Here is a 19,711-nt window from a genome sequence, read left to right as displayed (position 1 = left end):
GTGACTGCTATATCGGGGAGACGAAACGACATGTCTCTGACCGAATTCGCGAGCACAGGTCGGATTTGAAACACGGCAGAACGAATTCTTCTGCCGTGGCTGATCACTGTTACAACGCTGTGGGTGATCACGATATAGTTTTCTCCGATACCAAGGTCCTCTGCAAACCCACGGGTTTTTTTTTATCAGAGATTTGCCCACGAGGCAATTCAGATTTACAAACACAGAAACAATTTCAACCGAGAAGATGGTTTCAAATTAAGCAACCATTGGAAAGATGTTCTAAATCGAACCAAACATTAAACTAATTTTCAATGGTACAGTATATTTATTCAAGTAGTGGCATCCCAAACTCTCACGGTGGTGTAATGTCATTTTATGCTAATTCCAAGCTTTCACAGTAGTACATTTTATGCTAATTCCTTTGTCAAGGCGTTTTCTGTTTACCCCCTCACAGCTTAAAGGAGGCGACCTGCGCTTGGCTTTCTTCACTCCAACGCTGTCCTATGGACAGCTTGGTCCCTTCTCCTGATGAAGGCCACTTGTGTTGTGGCCGAAACGTCGTGATTTTTGTTGTTTTATTTTTTACCTACATGACTTTACCGAATAGAACCAAAGAGTAGGGTACATAATGACAAATACATTGTTTCGACAGACAGTAGGAACTTCTCTGGGTTAGTGCTAGCTTGGGTCTGGTATCGGAGAGCTGCATTGTCATGGCAGCTTAGACCTGCCATAGATCCCAGACCTTTATTAGCACGTGGGCTCCCTTGTCAACCTGTACTCTGTCAGACTGACCCTGAAGCGATTTGTGATGTCAGATTGATGTGCACCACAATGCACCTACTTCGTTTAACTTCCCGGCTGAGTTACTGCTAAAAAATACAGATGGAATATACTACTGCGTAGATTTTCACGATTGCGTTGCATAGCTCTCCTGTATATTTTCAGGTTGTACCACATGTTGTTCGACATGATGTCCAACATTTCCCTCCACGTTGCTAGGAACCTCTTTAAAATCTGAGAGCTTCTTCAGGAACTGAATTTAGTTCCTGCTATTCAATTCCTAAAGAAGCTCACATGCATGTGGAGCATAACATTCAAGCTGAACAACACCCGGTACAACCTGAAGGCAAATTGAAGAGCTACAGATGGAAAATTACAAAAAGACTAGAGTTTAATTAATAAACGTGTCTAAATTAACAATTAACTATAATATATTTAGTTTCAAGTCACTCTCTGACTGCTTCCCTGCTGCTGATAGGGGACAGATGAGGAGTCGACGGGTAAAGCTGTGGTTGCCAGGCCCTTGGAGCCCCATGGCAAATTTAGCTTCAGCACCAATGTCCCCGGCCATGGTGCTGTTCCTCAGTCAGTTTTGAGCCAGTATATCCTAGTCCCTCGTCGTTTTGAAAACTAGGCAAAAATGGCCACACTACAATGATAACGTTCCAATGTTTAAAGTGGCGCTGTACACCTTTCTTTGCTCTAAATTACTTAAGCTCCCTTGAATGCTTCAAATGATTTGCATGTGCACGATGGCGTGTGTGATCTATTACACTTTGGGTACTATATCGGACAGGAAGCAGGTAGAGGGAGTATCCAGTTGGAGAGCATCTGTTGGCATCGGGAATTGGACTGGGTCACGCCTGCACACGAGCCGGTAAGCGATTGAGATCACCGGCCTTAGGGGTGCTCCTTTGTCACGGGTAAGCTGGGCAGCTCGTCGGAGACAGACAAATAATGACAAATGAAGCATGTTACTAACAACTGCTCAGCTCACATGTGAACTTGACCCAATGAGGACTGTAAATATCCTTTCATTCAACATTACTGCATTCACATGAATACCATATTAAACAAAGAACAATGATTAAGCACTACTTATTTTGAAGATATGTTTAAGCCATTCTATCATACCTGCATGACAATTTTAGGAAGTGATAACGCAGCACAGAATAAAACAATATATTAAAAGTAGGCATATAAGGATGCATTTATTCAGATTAAAATCTATCCTTATGCTCATGATACACGCATTGAATCATATGAAAATCTAAACTAAGCTAAACTTTTTATTTTACCAGGTAAGGCCCACTGAGCTATATAGCTCTTTTTCAAAAGTGACCTGGCCACAAATGATAGCTCAACGAAGTGGCTTATCACGTGTACATTAATAGCAGCCAAATGCTCTAAAAGCATATTTATAAATGTGGAGGGAAAAACCGGAGGACCCGGATAAAAATCCACGCAACCACGGGGAGAACATGCAAACTCTAAATATACAGGCATCAGGGTCAGAATCGAACCCATGACGTCCTGTATACCAGGCGAGGTAGTTAACATCTCACCACACTGGCGCAATTACAGTATACCCCCAGCTAGCCAGACTTTGGATTTAGCCTGACTAATCCCGGATAAAAAAGAGCAAGCTTCAACGTATTTTAAATGCAGAAACATTAAATAAATTTTTTGACATCCAGTATAATTAATAATCTATTACGTAATGTAACATGTATAATAAATTGCACCGTAACATGTTATATTGTGTATAATGTAAGGTATGTATTATTGGGTGTGAACCGTACTTACCGCAATATATTAGTGGTGGGGTAATAATCACTCTCAGTAAGGTCATTGGGGGCCAACGTGGTGGCAACGTGGTTATAGCACTGTGTTATGAATTCGGCAACCTAAGTCTGAGTCTCAGCCACGTCAAAGTCAATGGTGAGTGATACCTAAACCAATCCTGCCTTTCCCCCACCTCCCCTTCACCAAAAGGTAATGACCAGCATGGTGAAACATGGTCAAACAATCCTCATGACTGAGATGGCATGAGGAGCTCTTCATCCATCAATGGACTGCCAACATGTTGTACATTATTTCATTATTATTCAAAACTCAACTATTTTTATGTTTTTATTTTATTTAACCATGTAAGGCCTACTAAGCTATATAGCTCTATTTCAGAAGCACCCTGGTCACAAATGATAGCTCCACGAAGTGGTTTATGTGGAAATTTATAGCAGCCAAATACCCGCATGTTTCTATATGTGGAGGGAAAAACTGGAGGACCTAGAGAAAAATCCACACGACCACGGGGAGAACATGCAAACTCAAAATATACAGGCGTCAGGATCAGCAGGCTCAGGATCGAACTCACGACCTCCTGTACACAGGGTGAGGTAGTTAACAAATCCGCCAATGTGACACCCCTTCACTATTACATATATATACATCTGAGACAATTGTCATATTTGAAAATAGGAGCCCCTGTCTGCAATGTGACAGTTGCCCACTGACATAATATTACCACTACCCGATGCAGCTATTATAATTGTGACACTATTTTAGTTATGAATTAGGCTGCTGGGCTGTTGTTGTTTTTTTATAATGTTGCACAAACAGAGGTATATATTTTAGATTGTGGCTAATCCATGCTGAAAATAGGGTCAGTGTGTATTGAATATCCCAGCATGGCTCAATACTGAATACTTAAGAGCTCAATATTTCCATTTATATATATATTTTAAAAGGTCCAAGAAGAGGATGGAAGATGTTTGTGCGTAAATATTAACATAATATGCTCTGAACAAAAAGTGTCAGTGTTTTCAATGGTGTTTTCAGTGATATTACAAGTGGGCATGTACGTTGAACTTCTTTCGTACCGTACGTAACCAAACGGGCTAATCAGAGTTGCTGCGCTACGAACCCGGTAGCCCGGGTTCGATTCCCGTTCACAGCCAACACCAGTGATGATTATCTGAACTGGTCCTGGGCCTCCCCTAGGTCGTCTCAGCCTCAAATGAATACCTGGTGTGGTGTGTACACATCGTCACTGGGGGAGACAAAGGCAGTCCGGCGTGGTGCTGGCCACCCACCCCCTATTGTATTGTTCCAGCCTGCATAGGTGCTCGCTAACAGCACTTGCCTCAAAAGTCTATTAAAGGCTATACGATTTAATCACACATATAGCGAAGTCAAAACATCAAGTAATAAAATTCGTTTTTTACAATGTAAATGAATGCAATTGCATTCATGAAAATGTTCAATAATTACATTATTTATGTGTTGTTGTGATTTGCCCATTGTAACACATTACAATTGGTACTTGTATTAATGTACCTGTTGATGTAAAATTAAGTGTTAGCAAGTAATATTACCATTAAAAGGCAAACTAGGCCAAATCTAGCCCGATTTGTGTCCAAATACTTAAAGACACAAGCTTATAATAACAATATGGGGAAAATGCCAGAATGTTGGCCAAATTAACAAAACCTAAATTACTGGGTATGTTGTGATGGATATACTGCCTTATTCAAAAGCCATAACCTCAAAGCACCATCTAATGCAGATGTCACCAATCATGAATCTTGCAGCCATTGTACAGAAAATAATCTGGGCCACCACCCCAGCCCTTGGATTGCTAAGGGATTAAGTAGCTCTTCATGTTCTTAGCCTTTGAGCAAGGCAGCCTTTCCTTTCATTTTTTTCTTTCTTTACAACATAAATAAGCCGAATATTTCCCCTTTCTTAGCTACTCATCCTCCCCCCCCCACTAAGCGACCAAAAGGGAATAGTCCTATTTTAACTTAACCATTCAGTTAACATCAAATTGTAAACTGCTGCATGGCAATCTGAGAAACCATTATACCACCCAACAATTCATATTACAGTATGAAAGCCTTACAATATCAGAGCAGAATTCATTTACACCCTGTGGATGCGCAGACCGTGCAAATATGTGTACACAGAACAGACCACAATTATGAAATCCACTTTTAAATAAAAGCACTGAAATTACAATGCACGTGCCATATTGTGTTTAACTTTGTTGAATGACACAATATGTAATATACTGACCATATATAAAGAAATTGTGCATGAAAAAAGTGTGAACGGTTTCTAATGGTTTTAAATATATACCAAATAAAATATATAAATTTCTGTTGATATCATATTTCCACTGAAATTTATTTTAAAGGTTGTGTTTTTTAGTATGTGATATAAAAAAAAAGAAATCACTAAACATATTTAAACGTAGCATTTTGAACTTTTATGAGAGCTGCCAACACATAGTGATTGGACTATGTTTAGGCAGTGCATTTCGAATGTCACTTACTTACAAATATACAAAACTGACCTCATACTGTCTGACAATCAATTTAGGTAAATTTAGAAATGGATAAAATTTACTGTTATGGAACAAAACTAATAACGGTGATAAGACATGCATTATATGAACATTCTGGCAACGCAGCATATACTTGCAAGCAGCTGAAATGTTATGTTTATAATGGGATGAAAATTAAGAGCTAAACTCAGTGCAATGCTGCCACCTGCTGTATTGAGCAGCTCCGGCAACAGAACAACAGCAGCACCAGCAAAGACAAAATATTAATTACAGTTGTTATTTGTATGTAAACAGGAAACAGGCAGCCAGAATAAGTGATTCCAAATCAGTTTCTTCCCCTCTGTCATATTGAAATCCAAGGCAATCTACAGGTATACTTTATGTGATATAAAATATAAAACAATGATTTTTAATATCAGCTACTATACAATTATGAAGAAAGTATTTTGTTTGGTTGGTTGGTGGAAGGAGTAGTACATTTTGCAAGGCCACAAGGAAGAATCACCAAGCAAGGCCACAAGGAAGAATCATCAATTGACCGAGCTAGAAATAATTGTGAAAACTTTCCATGCAATATATACAGTGTCCCAAAATTGTAGCTCGATCGCAAATAACTATTATATAAATGGGCAGCTCATCAAACTTTGTGGTTCCCCATTTTCTTGTTTTAAGGTCAAATTACCATTTTGGGCCATCTTACACGTGAATGTACTGCCTGCTTTTCAAAATAATGATTGTTTTTTCAGAATGGCTTTCCACAGCCACAGCAAATGGCTCTGGCAACACGGGACGGACGTGTCGTGCACTAAGCACGCCGCGCAGTGAGCAAGACTTGGTGCAACTCACATTGCAGTGGCTCGACGTGATGGCGCTGGAGCATGATGGACAGCTGCAGCACCAGCTGAGGCCCGCTCTCGAGGAAGCTCTCCAGCAGGCGCAGGATGCTTACGTCGGCGTACTCGTACATGAGTGCCCATTGGAAGCGCCGGCGGTATGGCCGCCGGCGCTGGCTTTGCACGCCCAGGTAGAGCACGCGCACGTACCTACGGGATGCACGCACGCACACCCACATGGGGCAATACACACGACAGTAGGGCCAGAAGGTCAAGTTAGTGAGCACGTCACCACCACCATTCATAGCTGCATTCTCTAAAATATAACAATTTTGTTTTCAAATCAAAAGTTGGCTCAAAACCGGCTGAGGAACAGCAGCAGCATGGTCTGGGGACGTTGGTGCTTAAGCTAGATTTGCCATGGGACTCCATGGGCCCTGCAACCCCAGCTATGTACCTGCTGACTCCTCATCCATACCCCCCCCCACTGGCAGGGAAGGGGTCAGAGAGCAATCTGAAAACAAATATATTTTGATTTAAAGCTTTCGTGACTGCAGTAATTCATATTCTTAGTTTTTTCGGTAAAGTCACGTTGAAGAGAAACAACAAAATAACAAAATATATATAAAACAATAAAAAAAAAATTCTCACGACGTTTCGACCATAACTCAAACGGTCATCATCAGGTGTGTCGGTTTGCATAAATTTATTTTTAAAACGGCACATTTATTTATTTATAAAAAACGTTGGCGTCACGCGCAGCGATTGGCAGTTTGCCCAGGACTAGTCCATCTATTTTTTGAAAAGAGGAGGGGGGAGACGAAATTTTTTATAATGTATGCTGTCTGAAAGCCACTGTAAGCGTGAACAATCAATCAAGAACTGAAATGATTTATCAAATCTTTCCAATGATTGCTAAGATAGAATCCATCTTCTCGGTTGAAATTGTCTCTGTGCTTGTATATGTGGATAGCCTCATGAACGAATCTCTCATGGAAGCCAGATGGCTTACAAACTAAGTTGCCTCTGTGGTAGTAGTTACATTGGAGAAACCAAACGCCATGTCTCGGACCGCATTCGTGAACATAAAGCAGACCTTAAACACGGTAGGACCAACACCTCGGCCGTAGCAGATCATTGTTCTAATTCAGTAGGCTCACATGCCATTGACTTTTCCAAGACGGATGTTCTTTGTAAGCCATCTGGCTTCCATGAGAGATTCGTTCATGAGGCTATCCACATATACAAGCACAGAGACAATTTCAACCGAGAAGATGGATTCTATCTTAGCAATCATTGGAAAGATTTGATAAATCATTTCAGTTCTTGATTGATTGTTCACGCTTACAGTGGCTTTCAGACAGCATACATTATAAAAAATTTCGTCTCCCCCCTCCTCTTTTCAAAAAATAGATGGACTAGTCCTGGGCAAACTGCCAATCGCTGCGCGTGACGCCAACGTTTTTTATAAATAAATAAATGTGCCGTTTTAAAAATAAATTTATGCAAACCGACACACCTGATGATGACCGTTTGAGTTATGGTCGAAACGTCGTGAGAATTTTTTTTTTATTGTTTTATATATATTTTGTTATTTTGTTGTTTCTCTTCAACGTGACTTTACCGAAAAAACTAAGAATAACAAATATATTATAGTTATAATAGGTTTTTGCCCTTTTTATGGCAACAAAAGAGGTGTTAAGATGTTAAAACACCAAACTGAAACCTTTTACAAGGAATCATGTCTGCATTAACCACAATACTTGTGATCAGGATGCAAACAAAAAACATACTCTGATAATATATGCATTGTCGTTGACACTGATTGGTCCACACCAGAGACAGCTTTCTTTTGAGCCTTGTCTCAAACGGTGTTAGACCAGAGGATGCCATAAGATCCCATGATGTAGATGGTTAATGCAGACATGATTTCTTGTAAAAGGTTTCAGTTTGGTGTTTTAACATCTTAACACCTGTTTTGTTGCCAGATAAAAGGGGAAAACCCTATTATCATATTTTGGTACCGGCAAAGGAAATCCCATGATATTATAGTTAATTTAGATCGATTAAAATTAAATCAAAAGTTGGGACTGCACCATACAGGGTGTTTTAAAAAGCAGTACTGCTTTGAAATTAGGTCCATCTTTTTAAAACACCCTGTATAATCTGGTATGTGGCCTGAAACTAAGCATGATGTGTGGTGAGAACTATTTGCGTTTAGTTTGGTGTCCTTTCCCCACACCTCCGATTAGCATGGTTGGCTACGTACGGCGCGAAAGAGATTCAACATACACACACATCCAAACTGGGCCCCTGTACATGCAAGTTACAATTGAGCTCAGCAATCCAATTTATTAGCCGTTTGGTCCAATGAAACAATTCATACAAGTGACTTAAAAAAAAGTTAAGGTACTGTACAGAAACTCATAAAATACACTCAAATAAAGACAAAGTGGAGTTTTTTAAATATATGCTTTAACGGTAATGTAACAGTTTAGAGACGAGCAGCTTAGTGTACCATTTGTAAGACAATGCAATGTTCACACTTAAATTCGTACTGGGTACCGTAATTCGCATGGTCCGTGTAACGCTGCTATTCAATTACCTGCGTTCTATGGTTTTGCAGAATTTAGTTTTGCTTTCAAAATTACCAAAAAATGTTGAAGGTGTGTCTTCATATCTGTTGCATTATCTAGTACACAAGTCTGGAAGTGCCAATGCAATTAAGCGGTACAAGGGTTATTCCACATCACACCATCACATATAGGTAATGCCTGGTAAGTTGAATGTTTTTTTTATTTTACTTAAAATGTATAAGTCGGGTGATATGAGGTGCTTTCCCAAATGTACAGCACTTTACCATTGCCCTCGATCCCACAATGTTATTTACAATGGAGAGGAGGGAGGTCAGAGGCACTCGTAAAAAGGTGTTTTCTTGCAAGCATGAAAAAAAAATGCACCATGGCAACCAGACTAGATATAAGAAATGTTGTGCATTCGCTTACATACACTCAAAATACAAGTATTAGTTGTTTTATTTATGCTGCATTCAATTTAGAAAACTTTCAAAAAATGTTTTTATAAAGTCATTGATCATGCCTTTACATTGCACCGTATTCTCTGTAATATCAGCCTCCAGAGTTGTACCAAAGAAGCAATGTTCTTGGATTCACTGCCCCATATTCACGTGGCACGAGATTTGTTAATATGCAATGCGGTTAGAATTGTAGATCTAAAGATATGTCCATGGTGTTTGGATGTGCTTTATATGAAATTAGCAATTCAATATAAGGATGTTTGAGCAATTTAGTGCATTTGCGAAATACATTGTAGACACAGTATGTCGCGAAGTTTATGAAAATAATACTTTTTTGGAGGCTGGTATCAAAGAGAATATAAAAAAAACAATCAGTACAAATGTACTCTTTTAAGAGATAAAGTTCTAATCTCTGGTAGAACAAAAATCATCTTTGCTGTTTTTGGGGTGGTGGTGCAAAGCATAGGGCTAGACCTTTACTTTAAACAAAATGTGCTTGAATGTTTGCCAAAATCAAGAAAGACGAGTAAAACATTATTCCTAACATTTTTATTTGGTTTGTGTTTTCGCAGTGTGCATAAAGAAATGCAAAAAAATGCACATCCTTAGCCCTTCAGGTTACGAAGGTGCAGAGTCGTAAAAATTGCTGCAAGCGTACACCAGTTGCAAGTGCTGCCAGCCCACACTCCCTTGTATATATCATGTGGGCCTCAAGGGCAGTTATAAGGTTTGGAACATTTGAGAAAGCACCTCATTTAACTTGAACAAAATTACAGGAAAAGAACAGACATGTCACTTACAAGCCCTGGATGATCAGAAGTAGTGGATTCACCCACAACTGAACAGAATGCTGCATTGGTAACACAAATCAACTTAAAATTACAAAAAATGTTCAAGAAAACCAATAAAATGTCCTACACTTGGATGTATCATAAACTAACATATGGAACAACTGGTGTACAGTTACAATATTGTATACTTGAAATATACTCTTTATTGTTCAATGTTTTAAACCCTTCCCTTAAATTGCAATATAGAGGCAAGTGTTTGGCAAGAGCATTCAAAATCCAAGTGTGCCCACGGAGACGATAATGGGCACATTCGTAGACTCATAAATGTGCTCAGCGAAACCCAAACTCGCAGCGCACAAGTCGAAATAACTCGATAAATATAATCACCCAAGCAGCACGGATTGTGTTGCCAAACATGGCAGTTCAGGATCACAAATGAGCACATTTGGCACTTGAGTTTCCTCTGTTTGATTGACAGCTGTACCATTAGAGCAGAGCCAACCAAGAAATGAAACAAGACGCTCTACAGTATTAAATGTTAAGATGCTTGGGCAGCATACAAAATGAAACAAACCCACGGAAATGAACCTTTGGGAATGCCTTAATTCTAGCACAAATGAAAAAAAGAAACATTTCTGCATGTAATGAGGCTCGGGTTTGATACAATAAACACTACACACTTATATGAGTTACTTCACGTAAACATTTTAGCCATATCCATGGTATTGCCCCCCCCCCCCCCCCCCCGAATAAATCCAAGGAAGCCGAGGTGGTGGAAATGTTGAAGGTGCATCCTAGGAAGAAGTACACATACAAACTGGGATAGGATGTGTTGACTTCAGGGATTAAACTGAATAAAGTTTTACACTTTATAAATATATTACTTGAACTTTGAAACCACCCCTCTAATATACAGAAACATGCAGCGTAATAAAAATATTCCCTTTCACAACCTCTGTCTAATCGTTGTTTAATTCCAGACTGAAAGTATATTCGAATCATGTGCATATCTACAATAGAGCTGGCGTTATCCTAGGCGGTTGGTTCCAAGGTTTTTACAATTTGTCATACACATTTTTACGAGTAATCAGGATTCATCTTCTTTGGTTCTTTCGGTAAAGTCACGTAGAATGAGAATAAAATAATAAACTGATAAAATAAAATAACACAATAATATTCTCACAACGTGATGAAGGCCGCTTGTGTTGTGGCCGAAACGTCGTGAGAATATTGTTGTGTTATTTTATTTTATCAATTTATTATTTTATTCTCATTCTACGTGACTTTACCGAAAGAACCAAAGAAGATGAATCCTTGCAGTCACGAAAGCTTTAAATCGAAAGAGTAATCAGGAGTTATATGGCTTTTACTTTTCTTGCTTAACTTCGTTTGGGAATGGCTATGATCACAGTTTTTAAAACAATACGTTAAAAAGGATCTCTAAATATAGTGGCTGCCCTATATGTGTAACCTCAAGTATTTGCAATTTATATCCATCACAAAGCAATAGACCGTGCCAATGTGTGAAGGGGCATGCAGACACTCACGTGCAATCATATTCAATGGCACTGAGTTTATAAACAAATCAAATTTAATCCATTTAGCATTTACTCTGCAACTGTGAGAAGAATAGCAATATTTCCAGTCGTAGATACTGATAGCAGTGCTTAAAATTGATTAGAATTCAACTGTTACAGGTCCGCTGACCATGGTAGTTTAATGAAACATATCCCTACCTCCCTCTATGAAGCAGATCATATGCTAGTTAAGAGCCCTTTAATTCAGAGCCAAACACTGACACAATCTTCAAAGAAAAAAAATAATGTATTCTCCCTCCAGAGTCAGCTTTATTTATCGCTAATTGATATTAAAAGCAGCAATTAATGTAATGTGTTAGCAGTTGCATAAAGCCCTGTCGATTTATTTGCACTGTTGTATATATTTATATTATTATCACGCTCAGCAATTATATTGCAAACTAATTAAAGTCAATAACATGACACGTATTCTGTTCCGTATGATTAGGTGATAATCTCATATTTTCAAGTAGAGTAACACCGTTCCAATTATTTCAAATATCATCTTTGCAAATCGTTAGCTACATGATGGTTAACATAATTTTAGGAATGAAAGAGTATGTGAGATTTACTAAATGAAATTACCAAATGTAAGTTTTAAAACATAAATAATTTAGACATTTAAAAGTGTGGCCATGTAAATCAACTCGCAGGAAGCCTGCTGAGGTCAATTTCCCCATACCCCCCCCCGCACACCTACCATGGCACATGCCTGTCCGTTATATTACTGTACAAGAGGGTTGGCATCACGTGCCAGGCTACTGTAAACGAAAGAGTGGATAAGATTGGATAAGCAGCACCGGATCAATGAGCCGAATTCGCCAAATTCTTGGAAAAAAGGTACTTATTTCGTAATTTGGCATGAAGCACATATCAAAGGCTTTCAAATGATACCTCATTTCATTGCGATTGTTGGTGCGTTGTACGAGAAGTTCACATGGCAAACATACAGTACACGCATACGGATTAGATGTGCTCTCATGCTAAACTCATTTTATGCTCTGGACATTACTCAAGCAATATGCTCAATTACAACAATCAAGTAACGTGGTCAAAACCATGTAAAAGACTCAGGCCAAAATAATGGAGAAAACAGAAAATGGACGTGAACATGACTGCCTTTAAATTCACCTACGGCACATACTGCATGAGCAATAATGTGCGTCCTGCTATGAAAATGGTGAAAAAAAAAAGAGAAAACACCCCACATGAATACCTAATGAGGAATAGGAAATCCTTTTTTGATTGTTATATGAAAAAAAAATAAGTGAAAGTTAAATGGGCACCAAGGGACTTCTCAACTACATGTTCCTGGACATGTTGTACAGAACAATGCCTTTTTTCATTTTCTCATTCTCTCCAAAGTACTGGATGTAGTGCGCTGAACAATGTATTCCTCCTCACTCTCCCCCCTCCCGCACACACTAAAGGACAGAACACATTGAACAGAACAATCTGTTTTCGTGAACTTGCATTGTGCACAGCATGCCCTGCCCAGCGGTATATGCCCTCCGCAAAAAAACTCCTCTGCTAAAGGCTTCATGCATTAACACTGTGCTGCATTCTCATCATAAATGCACTGCTTTTCCAAGAAACCATTAATAATGCATTTATCAGTTTTAAGAAACATTTCCCCACGCTGAGAAGAACAAAGTGGATGCAGTTTAAAAGCCCAAGACCGATAACGTACACGCAACACCACTTATTTAGCAAAGTTGAAATAATAAAAGACACTGGTATATTTATATGCCTTACTTTTTGTTAAAGATACAGGAATGATTGGGCATTATTGCCGACTTGAAGCTACCTGGACCGCCACGTTAATTTATTCTGGTTAAGCCCTAATTGTCGCGAAGGACAGGGCTGTCTGAGAACCTTTAATGACATGAATGCATACAGCCCATTTACTTTCACGCCCCTCAAATGCCTTAAAGTTCACAAAGGACATTGCAACAATTTTTTTAAAGATATTTTTTTTTTATAAACACTTGTGCTCTGTTCACTATTAAAAATATGAATGCATCACTTGAAATATATTATACTTTAATATTACAACTTAAAATACGTTTGTGATTAAGCAAATGTGTTACTTTATGGGTCAACTTTGGGTACTCCATAATTTGTATTATTGTGGACCTCGCATGAAAGACTTACAGCACTGAGTCACTTCAAGGCCTTGCGGGTTACACAGTCTACACGACCACATTACAATCACCTCCAAACATCTGTAAATTGTAAAAAAGAAATGCTTGCATATGCTCCTGAAGAGACCATTTTATCAACATCTTCTCATGAAAAAATATATGGAAGATGTATTTTCGATTCTATTGGTCCAGAGAAACACATTTACCAGTTATTAAGCCACCCATTGAAGCAGATCATCTGGTTTAAATCATGCGGTAAAATGTTAAACTGTTTAGGAAGAACATGTAAATGCAGGGCTGTTTAGTGTGAGAAACTAGCTCATGACCTTGACACTGGAATAATACATTGCTTCCGAATATAGAGACTGGGATATTCACTACTATAAGCATTTCTGCTGATAAAAAAATGTCACATACAGTATATTTTATCCCATAGATTACCGTGGTTTGGTTTTCACTCAATTTCATACACACAGGTAGAAAAGTGTATTGCTGCATAATGTTAATGTGGTGAAATCCACCTTATTAAGCTGTTGAGGCGATAAACTTGGAATGTGAAACGAGTCATGGATTCAGCACAAAAATACACTACTTCCTGGGGCACACAATGATATCAACTGTCAAACACGAAATTTCCATCATAAGATGTTATGTAAGATGGTTTTAGAGAGGGGGGGTACTCAGATCAGTATTGTTGGTGCTACTAACTCTAGAAATGGCACGCTCGTTGACAGACCAGACAAGTGATCAAGTCTGTTTTCGCAAAGGTGGAACCCCCCCACCCCCCGCAATCAATGTCCAGCAAGGTGTGCCCGATGATTCCGATGATATCTCTAAGCCTCACTAGTCACAAGCACCCACATTAATAATCACAAGCACCCACACACGTCTAATCCATCTGCACATTCAATTGCTCGCAATTCAGTTTTCCCCAGGAACCTAACCTTAAGGCCTTCCCCTCAAAACACCCCCATCCATCTGTTTGTTTTACCCTCCTAAATGTCAGCTCATTCAATTCTGAGTCAGTACTCATCCACGATTACCTGCAAGGGTTATGACTGGCAACCTCTGTTTTCATGGAGACTTACTGAACCCACCTGCTATGGCTCGCTCCTCCAGCAGAGGTGATGGAATTCCTGTAATCTCTACACTGGACAACATTGCAAACAAGATGTTCCATCTCAAGGGGTTATCCAGGTAAACGGTAAAGGCGCAAAGTTCCCGTCTTCTGAGTATCCAACTCCCACCCAACACCAACCTCAAACACCCTACTGTCGACCATTCACCAAAGGCAAACCCAAACTTCTAATCAGACTCTTTTAATATCGGACCTCCGTCTGGGGTTTCTTCTCATCTCCACTCATTACTGTTGATTTAAACACGCGTGCTGAGTATTCATCTAAATCCATCTGAGCCACTTTGAATTACACAGGTCAAATTGTTCTCCTTGCCCTCAAGACAGCTGTTGTTAACCCCATCATGAAAAAACACTACACTGGACCCTAATATCGTTGGATCTCAAACATCTCTCTCCTTAGAAAAGTCCAAAAAAATGCAATCTTCTCCAACCTCTCTAAACACCTCTCCCTCCTTGAGCTGCATGATCCAGGCCACTCCACTGAAACCATTCTTCGGCATTTGGTAAATTACCATATTCTGAAGATAATGTATCGCTTTCACTCCTAATTTGCCTCGATTTCCATAGCCAATCTCAAATCGTGCCTTGATGCAACCTCATTGTGGATTGGTCCCAACTTTTTTTCCCGCAAAAGTTTTCCACATCAGCAAAAAGTTTGGGCTTGCACCTCCTAAACTGTGACATTACACTGTCAAAAACTGTAAGTAACCTTGGGGTTGTCATTAATCCGGAGCTCTCCTCCCACATATTTCAACTCTGAAGGACCTTCTACCTCCTCCTATACAACATATCCCACATCTGCACCTTTCTCGCAGCACCTGCAACACCTGCTGTTAAAACCCTGATCCATGCCTCGATTCATATCTTGACTAGACTCCTGCAACTCTCTCCTCTACGGCCTCCCAAAATTCCGCATGTACAAACTTTATATGATCCAAAAGGCTGCTGCTAGACCCCTCACCGGCACTGTATGAATGCTACATTAACACCCCTAAAATGAAACTAGATTAGAAGCTGTCGTGACTGCAGGAATTACTCTTTGGTTCTTTCGGTAAAGTCACGTGGAAATAAAATTAAATAATAGAATACGACGTTTCGATTGCAACACAAGCAATTATCACAAGGTACAAATGAATGAGAAAACATAGTAAACTTGGAAATATAATGCAATACAACACAGAGAGTCGGCCAACAAAACAGTCAACACCACACCTGATTGATTATGTTCTTCCAAAGATTGCTAAATTTGAGAGAGAGACAAAACATAGGCACGGAGACACACAGACAGACACACAAGCAGAGAGAGAGAGACTCACACAGAGACAAATAGAGAGAGACACACACATAGGCACACAGAAAGACAACATCTCTGTGTCGAGGCCTTAAATAGAGAGGGGGGGGGGCAGAGGGGGAGTTTTGTGGAATTCCTGCCCATAGGGAACGGACAAGCTGGACACTGGACTTCAAATTTTACTAAATTTGCTTTCTACCGTGCTTTTTTATGGGTCCATTCTCTCCTCTGGCCGCTATGGGCAGTAATTACACACAACGCTCCAATCGAGGATCAACTACAAGATCTCAGAATAATCACAATCCTCCAAGTACTTGCCCCAGATCACCTCTCCACTTCTCAGCAACCAATGCCCTAGGTAACCTTTTCTAAGCAGGAAATGTCTTGTTCTATCTTGTTCCCATCGTTTGGAACTCTCCCCTCCACCTGCCATTTGTAGTTTTAGGTCCATGCTCAACAACTTCATCCCCTCAGTCGATGAAGGGCCTCATTTATTTAAAAGCAATACCTATAAACCATAAATATATACACCTTGTTTCCCAAGATGAATGTCCCAGTTTTGTATGGCGATGAAATTCTACATTCACTTACTCAAGGCAAACATAAGGCACAAAGTAGCTAAATACTTCACTTTAATTTGATGAAAACTTTGGTACGGAGTCATCTCACATGAGGCATTCGCCCATCTCAGTACAGCTTTGTCACGCCTTACCGGGCTAGAGGGCACCTAGCCATGCCTTATCAATTTTACAACAAAGATAGACAATAAAGAAAGATAGGATGTAAGATACACCTCACTTACCACAACCATCACCTACACCCCACCATCAACATCCTCTCCACACATCTCACACCTCACCTCCAAGCTTGTCCGAGTTGCAGAGCGTGGACGAGGCCCTGCCAGGCCCACACGCCGGCCCGGCAGCACGGGCGCAGAGCCGAAGTCGCCGAGGCTGCAGAAACCGCCGTGGCCGAAACCGAAGACGATGACAGGGCGGAAGCAGAAGCCACAGCTGCCCGGCCTCGGGCTCCAAAGTCTCTGGCAAACCAGCGGAAGCTGAGGGCCTGCACGGCGAGAGAGGGCCCGAGCACGAAGGCGAGCGTGAGCGCAAACAGGGCACGCTCACCGCGGCCCAGGTAGCTCAGTGCCAGCATCACGTCCGTCCCCACGTCCCAGAGGAGCACGGCCAGGGCCCCCGCCACCCAGGCGTAGTCTGGTGCGGCGACATTGCAGCGGCCAAGCCGCTCCCAGCAGCGGCGGCAACAGTGCGATCGCCAGCCGCAGTAGCACGACAGCGAGTCTGTGCAGCGGCACACGGCCAGCGAACTCCGGCCCTCGGCGCTCACGCTCACGCTGCCCGCCCTCTGCTGCTGCCCTTGCTGCTGATTCTGTAGCAGTCTGCTCAGCACCTGCCCACCTTCCACCAGTTTCTGCTGAGCAGACCACTGCTGCCCTTGAAAGTGCTGCTTTCTCTGCTGCTGCTGTTGTTGCTGCTGCTGCAGCCTGCTCAACACCTGGCCTCCTTCCACAAGCTTTTTCTGCTGCACGGGCCACTGTTGTCCTTGAGACTGCTGCTGTTGTTGTTGTTGTTGCTTCTTCTGCTGCCCTTGCTGCTGCCCAGTCCAGCTCTCTGCCGCCATGGCTCGCCACAGACTTCTTTGCTCATATTCTCTTCACACCCACCACTCACATTTTTTTTGTTTCTTTTTAATACTATTTTAAAAAAACTGGAGGTGGTACGGTGCTGGTGTTTCTTCTGCTTCTGGTTCCTGGTGAGAAGCAGCGCAAGTGGCCGATGTTGAAGAGAACTGTGGACAGACAAATTGTGTTAACATCAACATCACTTAATATTTATATTGCAGTTGCCATGCAGTACATCTCAGGATGCCCTGTGGCAAGGGACCCCTGGTGAGGCACATGGTGAATGCAGCACTGGTCAGCAAGACATTAGCTGCCAGGAGGGGGCAATGTTACTCTGTGATCTCCAAATTAAGTCATTTTCGAGTGTTTTTTTTTAATCAAATTTGATAAATGTGGAGCATGCACCATGTCCCGATATTTTTCGAGTAATGTTATGGGCTCTTTAATGGTCACTTTAAAGCAGACAGGATAGTTATTTTTAAAATTTATGGTCATTACACATGCAGGGTTATCCAGGGTGGCAACCAGGCCTGAACCACAAACGTCTGCAACAAGCGGAAAAAGTGCTACAACTTGCCAATGCCACAACCTCATAAGCACCATCATCACCCTTCACCACCGTCAACTTTATTATCACGGTTATCATCATCTACGCTACTGTCAACACAGCCATAATCAAGATTAACCAATACGATCACCAACACCATCATCGTCCCTTAGACTATTACTATTATAATAGATCATTATCTTCACGATTACAACCATCACCACCATCTTCATCGCAAACAGTATCACAACAAAAATCACTAGCACTGTGAAATCATTACCACCACATCTATCAACATCACCGCAATAGGACATCGATTTTTATCTTTCCAATCACACCATCATCATCGCCACCAAGATAACTACCATTACACTCTGACTTATCCCATTAACTATTTCCAGGCCCAAAATCATCACCATCACTTACGTCTTTACCATTACAGTCATTAACATCGCATCTGTCATGCCAATTACCACTACCACTATCATCATCATCACCACCACCACCCATCATCACCATCACCAACAGCAGATCATGTTTACTACCATCGTCACAATCACATCCATCCTGTTCACTGCTTAATCAATGACGCTATCACCATTACCATAATCACCATCATCACACTAATCATCGTCACCAACGTAGATAATTTACCTAAATTATTTACACTACCAACATCGCCATTCATCCTGACAAAAAAAATTACTGCCATCACCAGCATCACCATCACATCCATCACCACAATCATGACCATCACCCAAATCATTACCGCTTCGATCATTACCATCGCATCCATCTTCACCAAAATCATCAGCAAAACCATCACTACCATCACCACTACAATCCTCATCACCATCACCTAGATCATGAGCATGACAGTACAGAATTCCCATCACATTCATCAGCAGCAAAACAGTCACACCCATAATCACCAACATCACCATCACAACCATCACCACCAAAGATTATTACCACTACCATCACTTCCACCAGATCCATTCTCATCACCAAAACCATCACCAAAACCATAACCAAGACGCAAAGGATGCATTCGTCATTACATTACCAACCACTGCCACAATTATACACACACACAATATACAGTACCAATTCAGCGCATGATACACGAAATCATAAATTTTCCTTCAGAAAAACGGGTTAATCCCATTTTTTTCACCTCACGAACAAAAGCAATAATTATAACAATTTTAAACCGCGGACCGTACATTTGCCACACACGGAGGGAAATACGAAAAAAAAAGAGCTCAGGTCAACGCGACGTCAAAAAAAATCACCACAGAGAAGCGGGAAAGGAAAATCGCAAACGGACACAGAGATCCCGCACGAAAGCTTGCACGCACTCTACGCATGCACATGAACATAAAATGCACAACAATTTAAAACAAAAAACAATCAACTCGGACATTAACACGGCTAATGAGAAATTATACGAGAACCAAACCGGCTTACGAGTTCCTTCTGCTCACGACTGTTCATTCCCCTTCAGTGCACGCGCATTCGGGATGACGCAATCCCCCTGCCACGGATGACGTAATCCTCCCCCGCCAACCCCTCCT

General features: G+C 40.9%; 1 protein-coding gene across 1 annotated transcript in view; it reads right to left on the bottom strand.

Moving 5' to 3' along the window:
• The window catches only part of LOC116941598 (XK-related protein 6-like), a 31,506-nt gene extending 11,795 nt beyond the window's left edge, over positions 1 to 19,711 (bottom strand). Inside the window, exons 1-3 of the mRNA XM_032952800.2 lie at positions 19,605 to 19,711; positions 16,805 to 17,754; positions 5,981 to 6,177 (exon numbers count right to left, since the gene is read on the bottom strand). Coding sequence (XP_032808691.2) covers positions 5,981 to 6,177; positions 16,805 to 17,586 — 979 coding nt within the window. The 5' untranslated portion in view covers positions 17,587 to 17,754; positions 19,605 to 19,711. The remainder of the gene's footprint in view (positions 1 to 5,980; positions 6,178 to 16,804; positions 17,755 to 19,604) is intronic.

Source organism: Petromyzon marinus, chromosome 12 (genome assembly GCF_048934315.1).
Source record: "Petromyzon marinus isolate PM22_M1 ecotype Great Lakes invasive population chromosome 12, UKy_Petmar_22M1.pri1.0, whole genome shotgun sequence".
Classification (NCBI taxonomy): Eukaryota; Metazoa; Chordata; class Hyperoartia; order Petromyzontiformes; family Petromyzontidae; genus Petromyzon; species Petromyzon marinus.
The sequence above is the reverse complement of the archived record's forward strand: the minus strand, read 5'-3'. Positions and strand labels throughout refer to the sequence as shown.